Raw genomic sequence first — 12,594 nt, forward strand, 5'->3', positions numbered from 1 at the left:
TAGCGTGAGGCTGAGGCCCAAGCGCTCTCCTTCTTCGGCTAGCGGTAAGGCTTGAAGGCCTTTTCTCTATTTTCCCTTGCTGAAGTCAGCATCTCCACCACCCGATGATCTGGACTAAAGTCTGATCGACGGTAGAGCACCCCTAGGTTACCGAAAAGTGTGTTCTACATCCTTCTGCCACCCTGGCTCCAACTCTCCCTGTCCATCTCGATATCATCATTCCCACACAACCTTTGACTCGCCGACGCCCAAGTCTGACAACAAAAAAGGACCGCAACCATGGGATCTTCCGACCTCTTCAAAGCGATAAAACACCCAGTCTGACACGTCAACCTATCTTTGTGCCTGAGGCCACCCATACAGGCATCCACGCCCAACCAGCGCAGGCAGCAATGCGGCTGAGACATGCATGCATACACGAACTCGTCCCTCAGTCCTCCATCACGATCTTCGAAGCCGAGACTGTGAAGAACGTGTCGCTGCATGTTCCACGCTTCGTTGTCGGACCCCCATTTTCTGCAAGTTGTGATCTGTGTCAGTACAGGGATAGGTGATCAGGTTGCAGATGACGAATGAGACAGAAGGCTCGGCAGACTGGAAAGTAGGGCAGAGGTATATGTGTATGCAACGACATCTCATATTGCGCATTGATGAGCGGAGTCAGTTCGCATTCAGGATTGCTTCACCGATCATTCGAGTTAGGCATCGCTGAGAGACATCGAAGGACTAGCCCAAGATGTATAGTGGAGACATTTATCGACTACGAATCTAAAACCTTGTTTAAGAATACGGCATCTGAAGAAGGCAAACTCCTGTCGTAACACTCAAGGCAGTCCTACGTCGCGGCATAAGAGTCTTATAGCCAGTCATGTCCCCTCACCGCGCCCTCATTTGCCGCCCAGCTCTTCCACATCCTCGGGTCACTTTGTCCGCCTCACTAACTTAATTCTAACCACGTATGGGATACTTCACGGTTGAAGTTGCTCACATGGTACAGCGGAGCTCTCATAGGATGGGGAGTGGCAACCTACGACCGCGTTCTTCATGTTTCATTTGACTCTACATATGCATCAGCTGTTTGAGAAGAGGACGCATTGTTGAGGAGGGAGAACTTCCACAATAAGTCATCTAGCGCGGGAGACATTTCGCACCTCCGAATTCAAACCTGCAGCCTCGGATCCTCGGAGCATCTTCGGATTCGATGCTATCCCTTGCATACACCTGTTCCACAACAGCAAGCCCCCTTCCCAAACGACTTCCTTCTAGGGTCTACACCGGTGGACTTTGTATGCTCGGTTCCTCCAGACGTCTCATTCATCTCTCCCTCACACCGGATCAATTCCATCAATTATACCCCATTGATCACCGGATGTACGACTGCACATCGCAGGTCTAGTGGAAACTCAACTCAGCCACTGCGATTTCGAAAGCGGGATACACGTGCGGATCGAGCCTCAAATGCGCCTTATTCAAGGGAAAGCGAAACGGTCCGTGGGAAGCTAGAGTACGTTGCAGGTGACTGAGCCTTTAATGTACATTAGGCTTTCCTGATCAGTTGAGGTCGAGAAGGTGGGACGAAAAAGTAAAGACTGGCTTGGGTTTGAAACGAGCTAGGAATGATTCTCGGTAGCTTCCAGCCTAAGGCACTAAATTTTCTCCATGGTTCTGATGGATGGGTGGCCACTTAGAAATCTCATCATAGGATAGGAGCCCTACTTCTCTCTTCCGAGCCTTAGTCTTTAGTCTTTAGTTGCCTAGATAGACTTGTGTGACTCTCGTTCAGAGATCCTTGAATGAAAAGCAATATCGAAATCAGCCACGAATGTGATACAACAACGGCGAGCAAGCATCAATAAAAGGATTTGTGGATTCAAGACTTTGCATTGGAGCGTTACAACTTATCATGATGCTATTGAGCTGACCAGCCAAAATCTGTCCTAGGGACAATCCAGACCCCATGCAAGAGGTTGAGACGAAACTGACTCATTGCTGTGGTTGCATCCACTCTTTTGATATAAGAGCCGAAGAGGTGCGATCTCACTCACTTCGACAGGTCAGAACGCTTCTACTTAGTCAACAACGTGAATGTGTAACCACGTGTCAAAATCTTGGCTGAAATTTCGGATAAACAGTTTTGCCGGGGCTCCGAACATGACACCTAACGTAGCTTTACTAGGAGCTTCTCGTTACGCGGCCTTGGAGAACCCCGACTTTCTTCAATTCCTTCCATCACATCTCCAATTATGGCTGGCACAGAGGGTGACCAGTTCCTGAAGCAGGCAACGGGCCGAAATACTCGGGGCATGCTCCGAGTAATTATCCTGTGCCTGATTGCTGGTGCGGCTGTCTCCAGTCGACTCTTCTCCGTTATTCGATTCGAGAGTATCATTCATGAATGTCAGTGCAGCAACCTCGACCCTTAAGGCCCAATTGACTTACCCCCTGTGCAGTTGATCCTTGGTTCAATTTTCGAGCAACGAAATACCTAGTCCAGAATGGCTTTTACAGCTTTTGGGACTGGTTCGACGACCGTAGGCCAATCTCCTTCAAACTCCCAAAACATCCTTTCGATGGGCTGTAATTGTACGATGGGCTAACCTCGATGAACCAGGAACATGGCATCCTCTCGGCAGAGTCACTGGAGGTACCCTCTATCCCGGCTTGATGGTAACCAGCGGCGTCATCTACCACCTCCTCCGATTCCTCGCGCTTCCTGTCGATATCCGAAACATTTGCGTGCTTCTCGCACCCGGCTTCTCTGGCCTCACCGCGCTTGCGACGTATCTTTTGACATCTGAAATGGTCACTTCGCCCTCCGCCGGTCTCCTAGCCGCCGCTTTTATGGGAATAACCCCCGGTTACATCTCTCGTTCGGTTGCGGGAAGTTATGATAACGAGGCTATTGCTATCTTTCTGTTAGTCTTCACTTTCTTCCTTTGGATCAAGGCTGTCAAGAACGGATCTGTCTTCTGGGGCGCGTTGACCGCGTTGTTCTACGGATACATGGTGTCGGCATGGGGTGGATATGTCTTCATTACGAACTTACTCCCCCTTCACGCATTCGTTTTGATCTGCATGGGAAGATACAGCCCACGACTCTACGTCAGCTATACTTCGTGGTATGCGCTTGGAACGCTTGCTAGCATGCAGATCCCGTTCGTTGGATTCTTGCCAATCAGGAGTAGCGAGCACATGTCCGCTCTAGGTCAGTGATATTTGCAGCATCTAATTATGCCTTGCTAATTATGTCAGGTGTCTTCGGCCTTCTTCAAGTTGTGGGGTTTGTGGAGTTTGTCCGCACTCAGCTCCCAAGCAAGCAGTTCCAGACTCTACTCCGTGCCCTGGTCCTCATTATCTTCCTGGTCTCCTTCGGAGGCCTGGTTATTCTAACTTTATCTGGTGTCATTGCACCTTGGACGGGCCGCTTCTATTCTCTCTGGGATACCGGCTACGCGAAGATTCACATCCCCATCATTGCTTCCGTCTCCGAGCATCAACCTACCGCATGGCCCGCCTTCTTCTTCGATCTAAGCATGATGATCTGGCTTTTCCCAGCTGGCGTCTACTTGTGCTTCCGAAGCCTGACTGACGAGCAAGTTTTCATCGTCATCTACTCTGTCCTTGCCAGCTACTTCGCCGGTGTTATGGTACGTCTTATGCTCACCCTGACTCCCATAGTTTGTGTTGCTTCTGCAATTGCATTCTCCCAAATTTTGGATACGTACCTGGATGCAGAGATGCCGAAATTAGAGATGAAGGAAAATGGAACCTCTGAGCCTGCTAAGGTGGCCGCGACCGCAATCCTACCCGACGGTCTTCGGTCAACCCGGAGCCCACTCATTGGAGTCTATTCCTACGCTTCCAAGCTGACAGTCGTTGGCGCATCGGCCGTCTACCTTATGCTATTCGTGCTTCACTGCACCTGGGTCACCTCGAATGCCTACTCATCCCCTTCGGTCGTTCTTGCCTCCAGGCTTCCCGATGGTAGCCAACATATCATCGACGATTACCGAGAGGCCTATTATTGGCTGAGACAGAACACACCTGACAACGCAAAGATTATGTCCTGGTGGGATTACGGCTACCAGATTGGTGGCATGGCCGATCGCCCGACTCTAGTTGATAACAACACGTGGAATAACACTCATATTGCAACCGTTGGGAAAGCGATGAGCTCACGAGAAGAAGTCAGCTACCCTATCATGCGCCAGCATGAGGTTGACTATGTCTTAGTGGTCTTCGGTGGCCTTCTCGGATACTCTGGGGACGATATCAACAAGTTCCTGTGGATGGTCCGTATTGCCGAGGGTATTTGGCCCGATGAGGTCAAGGAGCGCGACTTTTTCACCGCTAGAGGCGAGTATCGTGTGGACGACGAGGCCACCTTAACCATGAAGAACAGCTTGATGTGAGTCTTTCCTACTGGCGCCCATCATAACAGCCACTGACTTTGTCATAGGTACAAGATGTCTTACTACAACTACAATGCGCTCTTCCCCGCTGGCCAGGCGCAGGACCGAGTCCGAGGAGCACGATTGCCTGCTGAGGGGCCTCAACTCAGCACCATCGAAGAGGCATTTACCAGCGAGAACTGGATCATTCGAATCTACAAGGTCAAGGATCTTGACAACTTTGGCCGTGACCACCAGAGCGCTGGGGCTTTCGACAAGGGTCACAAGAAGAAGAGGGCTTCAAAGCGCAAGGGCGCAAGGGTGCTGAGGGTCGAGTAAATATTTCACTTTAAACGTCAAATGTTTTCATAGTAAAGGCCTTGGGCATTGTAAAACCAATATGGCAGGCAGGATGAGCGGGCGTTTCGGGAGAATAAAAAGAAAGGTCTAGCCCCAAGTATTAGCTTTCGTGATGTTAAGTGTGTGGTGAGGGTAAATGAGGCAGAATGGGGGTTCAGATGAACCTCACTTTCGTCACGGTGAGAGCACTAAATCTTTGTCGCGGTTGTTATCTCTTCGAAATGGTTGTAGGGTCACCGCCTTGTGGTAAGTGCGCGAAGACCCTGAGGCTTGGCTTTGTCCAGATAGCTTTCACCGCACATCATCATCGGAGTAGCGTGAGCCGTTTACCTTCACGCTCTTTCCTTGCCTTTCTTTCCTTTCTCTTTCCTTCTTCGCGCCCACGCCTTCTATTTTCCTCCTTGCAGTTCGAGCCATCTCTTGTCACGTCGTATCTTAGATTTGGCCTCACCGAGCTTGAAGACCAGGCAGGCCACCGCAGGATTCCCAAGTCCTCAGAAAAATCAGCTAATCCAAAGGTATTAAAGTTACCATTAGTCACAATCCAGTAGCTGCCAAGGAGGAGGCAGCAGAAAGCCAATTCAACATCAGGACACATCGCGGAGGATTGACAAAACTGAAGCTACCTGCCACTCACCCTCTCTGTAAGGCAACTGCCCCATTCACGGGCACAGGTGCCTTCCGGTCTCACATCGCGACTTCCCCAGGAATCGTTCACGAGAGCAAAGATCGTGACTATGTCGGACGAGGAGCAGCGACGGGAGTATGCCCACTACATGGGCGCTACGACCAGCTCGGGCCAGCAATATTTCTACCCTCTGTGAGTTCCCCTCCGTCGTACGGGCTATTATGTGATCACCGAAGCTGATCATTGTTTTGCAGTGTGCCTTATAAACCTACAGATCAACAACAGCTGGCAGAGATCCCTCCCGCCGCACCTAGTCCCCCCATCCCAATGTCGCCCAAGCCGTCGAGCTACGTGTCTCTCCCTCGAAGCTATGCTCCTCTGCCTGCCCAGAATGAGTACGGTGTTTCATGGCACTACAGCGGATCCGGTCCGCCACCCCCCGTCGAAGTGGGCGCTTCAACCGAGATGGTCCCTGTCCCTGCAGCCGGCTCCGTAGCTTCTGAGGTGTACGAGCACAGGAGGTCAAGGGACCGCTACTATCACTGTTCGTGGGACTACCGACCAGAACGTGCTGCATCTCCATCGCCTCCACCGCAGCCGGCCCTCGCTCCAGTGCCCGTCCCTACGGTTCCGGTCCTTTTCTGCCATACGTGTAGCGAGTGCGGGCGGATACGGTCAGCTGGCTTCCACCGCGAGAACCCTATCATCCCCGGCAAACCCGTCGTCCCGGGAGTCTGCAGGCGATGTGAGAAGAAAGAAAATAAAAAGAGTGAGGAAAACGATTGTGTGAAGAAGGTCACTCATATCCGGTCATGCACAGTAGATCCCCCCGAGGAGCCGTGCGACTGGCCATCAAGGTCACGGTCTGTCCACATTCAAATCGGACGAAACGAGCGTCGTGGAAGGCAGCGAAGCAGATCTCGCAGCAGCAGCGAGGACATTCATATCGTGAGCCGCGCCCGCTCTCACGACAAGCCTCGTCCTGTCATTCGGAGGTCTGAGAGTCATACGCGTCTGGGATTACGTCTAATTGAGGACGTCATTCCTGAACCACCGAGTTCGCCAAGGAGGGCTCGGAAAGGTTCGACATTGCGAGTCGCTTCAGTCAGTCCAGTGCGTAACTCCGCTCGCGCTCGTGTCAAGGTTACCCACCGGAACGTGTCCCACTCACCCCCGAGGACGGAATACAAGCCACGAAGCATTTCTGTTGAAGAACGCAGCACGTCTGCAGAGAGGCGTATTGCATCGCATCCCATGGCCTACCGAGCTGTTCTCCCAGATCAACGTGCGTTCTTCGATGGTGCCTCGACCGCAGTCTCTCACACGTCATATCCTCAGACTTCGAGTCAGTTGGCGGGTCAATCCCCCCCCTCCCAAGCACAACCGATCCTGAAGCCTCCGAATATGAGCCAAGAGACCATTCATGGACGTGTAGCAAGTGTATGTCGCAGTCAAGAGAGTACAATGGTTGAAGTGGGTGGTCCTAGGGTTCAGTTCACTCCTAGTACTCGAGCTTGGAGCACAAAACCGATGGCAGGAAAGGGGACTGCAGGAACGACCACGCCAAACACAGCGCACTGGAGCAATATCGCAACTACAGGAGCTAACACGACAAATGCATCAGGGTGGAGCAATAATACAACGGCAGGAAGCGGTGCCGAAGGCTGGAAGAGCAGGGAGAGGCGACATGGAGGTGGCAGCCACAGCAGTGAGGACCATGAACACTACCACCGACGCGTGCGATCAGGTTACCGTCATTATGAACCTCCATCCCTACCAAGTCGCAGCCTTGAGGAGGTACATGTTCGACATGCCCCTCCCCCGCTTCCATGCCGCGCTAGCACCCCACACCCGAATGCTCCAACTGCATCTGAGCGACCTCCCTCCCTTCATAGTTGGTCTCGTGCTCAAACCCCCTTCGACGGCGGCTTGACCCCTGGTCCAAGTGAAACCAAAGATCGTGATCGTGATCGTGATTGGGATGAAGTTACGGTGTCGGACACAACATCACAGAAGTCCGCAGAGGTTGAGATTCTGAGGAAGTGGAAGGGCGTTGATGAACGCGGACATCCCTGTACATTTGTTGAGGAGAGGATGACGAGGTATGTGCCTGAGGGTAAAATAAAGTCGAAGGAGGAACGGGGAAGTTGGCGGGAGGTGTAATGGATGGAGGAGGTTAAAAGTTTGGCAGAGTGGGTTAGGGTGCATTTCGAGGTGGAGGTCGGTATTCTTGCGTTTGTGGGGGGGGGGGGGGGGTGGGGGGTTAAGGGGGGGGGGGTGGTTTTTGGGGGGGGGGGGGGGGGGGGGGGGGGGGGGGGGCTTGGGCTTAAGACGTGGGGAGGAGCGATTTTAGGTGAGAAATCGGGCTCTCCTGAGCCCGTTGTCTCGTCAGGGAGGCTCTTCAATCTTGTTTTTCTCTTTCCCTTTCCTTTCGCTTTTTCTAAGGGTGGATTTTCTGCGATAGCGATGGGGTTGTGTGCTTGCTCGATATCGCTGCATAGTAGATAACCGAAATTTTCGGCTTTCAAGTGTGTATAGGTATCTGGGCATGTAACTTCTTTCCCCTTTTTCTCACTACGGATTAATAGTATCTGACCGGTTCTGCTACTCTTTCGGCTTGTAGGGTAGGTGGTACATATTAACTGTGTCTAGTGCATGGTTCGGGCTTTTAGTTGTGACTAATGATGATTATATGTGATTTTCAGCGCACTATACAAGCTCTTGTCAGCTGTGGAATACAGGAGGCAGTAAATCTTTTGGCTTCAAACCGCGCGGAATACTACAGGGAAGCCAAGCAGCCGGCCAAGAACATCGGGACGGCAATTTTGCTAGTATATGGATAGTATTTATGCATTATCAAGACCTGGAGTCTTATAGTAACAGTTAGGCGTCCTATATTCTAGCGTAATTTCTCCAATGAAAGGGGATGTGGAGGTGGTTGCTGGGGAGGACTTGGACTGTATTGCTTTTAAGCTTCATGACTTCGCTTATTAGTGTCACAATCCGTTCCCAAATCTAGCCGTGGGGCATGGTTTTGCGCTTGATGGGCGGCCAAGGCAAGGCTGTAGCTTAGATGTAGATATGCTATACTGTAGTTTGTTGGTCTAGATTTGGAAGGATTTTATCCGTGGAGGAATTTGGGGGTTAATGTAGTGTATATTGGTATGGATATTAGAACCCTCTGTTGATGGCGATAGCCATGTTAAGTGCTGTCTACGTGTAGAATTTAGGTGGCGATGAGTAAGGGCATGATACGGCTTAGGAGTCGTGTACTTGATGTAATTGCTATACGTGGTAAGCTGCTATAAAGGGGTGGTGTTATATTTGAGGGAGCTATGTGTGAAGTGTGAGTTTTGTGTGATTTGCAAGTCTACATACATCTCGCCCTCTCCTTACAACCTGCTCGTAGGGTGCGTATCCTAATCATCTTTTAAGTATATCTCTAGCGCGTTCAGCCAACTATCTACACATTTCATGTAATTTCGTACTATATCATTCCATTCTATTCCATTACCGAGTTTGGTTGGTCTGCGGCCTAGGGGGGGTATTTCTTGCGTCTTTCGGGATTCAGTGGCAATAGGTACAATTTAGATGACCGCAAAGTTTCCAATATAATATCCAGCCTTTCTACTATGACTCTTTACCCCCGCGCCTGGTAATTCTGACATCCGTTAGCTATTTACAGATTTCGAGGGAGTACAGGGGAGCAGAGGGGTGGATGAGAAGGGAAGGGATCACTTACAATGGTGGCACTCCCAAATAAGCGTCTGGGGCCCAGAGCTGTTGGCAGGCTCCGAGACCTCCATGATAACTATTCTGTTACTAGGCTTAGTGGTAGCTAGTTCGTTGGATAAGTATGTGTATTGTTTGGTTTGGGAGATTAACGTCTTTTTGGCACTTCTTTTGCTCTCAATCTGAGGAGCTTGGGATATATATTCTGTCATGGATCGGGGGTTTTTCGGGGGATTTTGAGAGTTTATATACCCCTACCCTCAACCCTGTTCCAATGGCTTGGTTTTAGAAGAGAGCCATATTTGAAGTATCACGCAATGCTGATGTCAAAGCGCAGGCCTTAGAAGTTAGCATTTGTATAGAAGGAGGTATTGATATTAGCGATAGAATGCATGAACGTATGCAAGCTAGCGATGTCGTGGGAGGTGAGTTGTTTTATTTTTATTTTTCTTCGTAGGTTCAAGAACGCTTCGGGGGGTCAAGGACGCTCAAGGATTTACGAACAGTTTGTAGTGAGTGTAAAAGTCATGAGGGACGAGGTATATAAACGAATCAAGATTTTGATTCACCGGGAGGTTCAATCTCGGACGCTCGGTTTGGATGAGTGGAGTGGAAATTAAAATGTTGCAACAGGATGTCACTATTCAAGCTAGATATATAGAGGGGATGTTCGAATGAAGAAGTAATAGCTGCGTCATATATGGACATGGTGAGTTTTGAGTGGACCCGGATGTTCAGTCAAAGACGTTTCGGTAGGGGTTGGCAATTGTAAAAAGAAGAGGAGAGAGTAGAGCAACTTCATGAGGTACGAATAAGCCACAATGAGTTAAGATAAATTCTAATTCATATGCAGATTTGTTACGCAAGTTTAGAAGCTCGAGCCCCATCAGAGAATCAAACACTTCTAAACTAGAAGGCATTCCACACCAGCTAGCTAACAACACCCTACCCGACCATGTTTAAACTCGACGTCAGGGAACTTGGCCTTCCTTCACGGATATTGAAATCCTTTAGATTTTAGCAGTTCACATATTCCCCTTCTATGTTGGTTGCTAGCTGGGATTTTGGAGGAATAAGTTAGGGCTTGTTACATCGCTGTCACAAGTCTAAGATGTCAAATGATTCTGGTTACTATTGATGAAGCGTCCAGCTCATCATCTCCGACCGTTCATGCACTACTACAGTAATAACACTATTCGTACGCCCATTCAGGTTTCTCGGGCCTAGAATATTGGCAATTGATATCTTGACATGTATCTTCAGTGACTGGACTCTCCTCTTTGCCCATATTTCTACGTAGCCTTTCTCCTACATCATAAGGTTTGTGGGAAATTTTAAAATCGTTGTATCTCTAAGCTACTATCAGCGCTGTTTGTACTAGAGGCGTGTTTTAGCTGGCGACGAGTTGTCGGTAGAAAAACTTGTGGGTTTTCGGTGGTGTTTTAGTCTCGTAACTAATCTCGTATCATAGTTTAGGAGTTGTGGTTGCTGATTTGGAAATTAGAGTATGGAACACCAGGGATTATGTACCTCTGCATCCTCCCCCATGCCACGTACGTGACCCTTTCAAAAGGGCATGAAGAGCGCCAATATGAAGACTCCACGCCCTGTTATGGAGTGGCATCCTAGGGCCGAGAACTGAGGGTGACCTAGGACAAGTCTTATTGTTTGCCTCCGTTAGGTTGACGGGCCTAAATTTCGTAAGAGGCGGCGAGTAAATCGGTATATACAGCCGTGTGAATGCTTAGGATGTTGGTGAAGGCTACGAACAGTGTGAGGTTGAGTGATGCTACAGGTTAAGATTTCGAAAGTGGCACCTAAGAAACTGTTGAAGGACGGCCACTTAAGTGAAGGACGAGCCAGGTAGTTGGTGGGGAGCTGGGTTCAACTTACTACACATATATGTATATTGACTTCCCATGTCACACCTTTGAAGCGACTTCTCATAGTCCAAAGTACAAAGACTAAAAATGCATCCACTATTCACGCCACGACAGCTGATTCTTCGGAAATAGCAGTGAAGCGTCCAATTCAAATATACGTGTTTACATCTTCAATATTAGCGCGTTTGATGAACAATGCTCATACGTGATAGAAGCCAGCTCTTGAAGTATATAATGACCAGTATCCGAGCTGCACTATGGTTCCTCAGAAACCTACCACAACATTCCACAATCGAGAAAGAAACATATTACTCACAGTCAATTCTTAACTCTCTCCAACAAACCCCAGAAAACATGTCTGTCCCCTACAAGTGGACTTGCTGTCAATGCGAGAAGGAATTTGACGGACACGAACACCCAGAATATTGTCCTGATTGCGATCACCCATATACGGTTTGCAAATATTGCGCAAAGGACACAAAATAAAATGAACCATACCTTTGAAGACCGAGGATACGGGAGGGGTGCGACTAGCTGCTTGGATCTCCACGATGACTAGTGCTGGACGCTAGCGATATGGGGTCCACAGCTATTTGCAGGAGAGGAATGCGAGTTGACTGGACCTGAAATAAATAGCATATTTGCTCTCAAGCAATAACAGGAGCAAAAGGACGGCTACTTTATTTAGACTCCTGCTAGTACTCTCTTCTAGGTCTTTCGCATCGTGGCCGTTCTCAATTTATTATAAATATCAATCTTCCAACTCCTGCAATTACAGAGTCTCTATCCCCTTCACACACCATCTTCAAACACCTCTCTAGAAGTTTTCAACATGACCGATCTTCCCAACGAGGTGATTATGATATCTTCGTCTCTACTTCGATGCTCCGAATGAAGACAGAGGCAATCCGAGTTTAAATTACCAAGCCTTTACCAGTTTGTCACTCGTTTCCAAAATGTTCCATTTGATCACGGGTCCGCATCTCTATCACCTTATCTTCATGCGACATCTTACCTATCACGAGGGGTATGCCAGGTCTCTGACAGACCCTTGTGATGGGAGACCGGGAACTACAGAAAAATTCGAGCCATCACTCTGTCTCCGGACACTATGGTAGTGCGTGGCATCAAAGACGGAGGCCTATTTTGTTTGATCTTCAATCTATCTGCTGCAACGCCGAGTATCTTTATATTTCTGGATATTTTAGGTAGATATGGCTTTCCGAACTTTCCATTTTGTTTAAGCTCATAAGTTTCATTTCCAACGCTAATGTCTAGAAATCGTACGGGCTATAGCCACTCCTTCGTCTCCCAGAATTGGAGACATTAGAGATTGGAGGAAAATGCTTTCCTATCAGTCCATATGAGTCGCAATTACCGGAATGGTCTCAAACGGAATCAAACATAAATAACTTCCTTTCCATAGGCTTGGCATCGTTGGGTGTCCTTGGTAAACAGTTGCAGTGTCTAAATCTCAGAACCAAGAGTCAGTTTCGTTTCGAGGGTTTCATCTTGATCATCACTCCTGGTTTGAGCACTTTCGACATCGTTTTATGGAATGCAAACTTCGGAGATTGGAAATTGTGTCTGGGAAAACGAT

The 12,594-nt window shown here is 49.0% G+C and overlaps 2 protein-coding genes across 2 annotated transcripts; both read left to right on the plus strand.

Moving 5' to 3' along the window:
• Nucleotides 1–2,197: 2,197 nt before the first annotated feature.
• On the plus strand, nucleotides 2,198–4,842 carry BDR25DRAFT_298705 (oligosaccharyl transferase stt3 subunit). The gene is made up of 5 exons (XM_033689095.1): nucleotides 2,198–2,397; nucleotides 2,451–2,531; nucleotides 2,612–3,205; nucleotides 3,253–4,408; nucleotides 4,460–4,842. The coding sequence occupies exons 1-5, from the start codon at nucleotides 2,244–2,246 to the stop codon at nucleotides 4,728–4,730; spliced, it is 2,256 nt and encodes a 751-aa protein (XP_033539848.1). The 5' UTR covers nucleotides 2,198–2,243; the 3' UTR covers nucleotides 4,731–4,842.
• Nucleotides 4,843–5,481: 639 nt separating this feature from the next.
• BDR25DRAFT_385205 (uncharacterized protein) lies at nucleotides 5,482–7,604 on the plus strand. Its single transcript, XM_033697917.1, has 2 exons — nucleotides 5,482–5,571; nucleotides 5,634–7,604. Exons 1-2 carry the CDS (start codon nucleotides 5,489–5,491, stop codon nucleotides 7,540–7,542), a joined length of 1,992 nt encoding a protein of 663 aa, XP_033539849.1. The 5' UTR covers nucleotides 5,482–5,488; the 3' UTR covers nucleotides 7,543–7,604.
• The last annotated feature ends 4,990 nt before the right edge of the window (nucleotides 7,605–12,594 follow it).

This window comes from Lindgomyces ingoldianus (assembly GCF_010093535.1).
Source record: "Lindgomyces ingoldianus strain ATCC 200398 unplaced genomic scaffold BDR25scaffold_64, whole genome shotgun sequence".
Lineage (NCBI taxonomy): Eukaryota > Fungi > Ascomycota > Dothideomycetes > Pleosporales > Lindgomycetaceae > Lindgomyces > Lindgomyces ingoldianus.

Bases quoted from the DNA above. Each gene is read 5' to 3' on its own strand.
- BDR25DRAFT_298705 (XM_033689095.1), top strand. From the start codon at position 2,244: ATGGCTGGCACAGAGGGTGACCAGTTCCTGAAGCAGGCAACGGGCCGA. The intron at 2,398-2,450 runs GTCAGTGCAGCA...CCCCCTGTGCAG, and splicing joins CGAGAGTATCATTCATGAAT to TTGATCCTTGGTTCAATTTT. The intron at 2,532-2,611 runs GTAGGCCAATCT...TCGATGAACCAG, and splicing joins TTGGGACTGGTTCGACGACC to GAACATGGCATCCTCTCGGC.
- BDR25DRAFT_385205 (XM_033697917.1), top strand. From the start codon at position 5,489: ATGTCGGACGAGGAGCAGCGACGGGAGTATGCCCACTACATGGGCGCT. The intron at 5,572-5,633 runs GTGAGTTCCCCT...ATTGTTTTGCAG, and splicing joins CAGCAATATTTCTACCCTCT to TGTGCCTTATAAACCTACAG.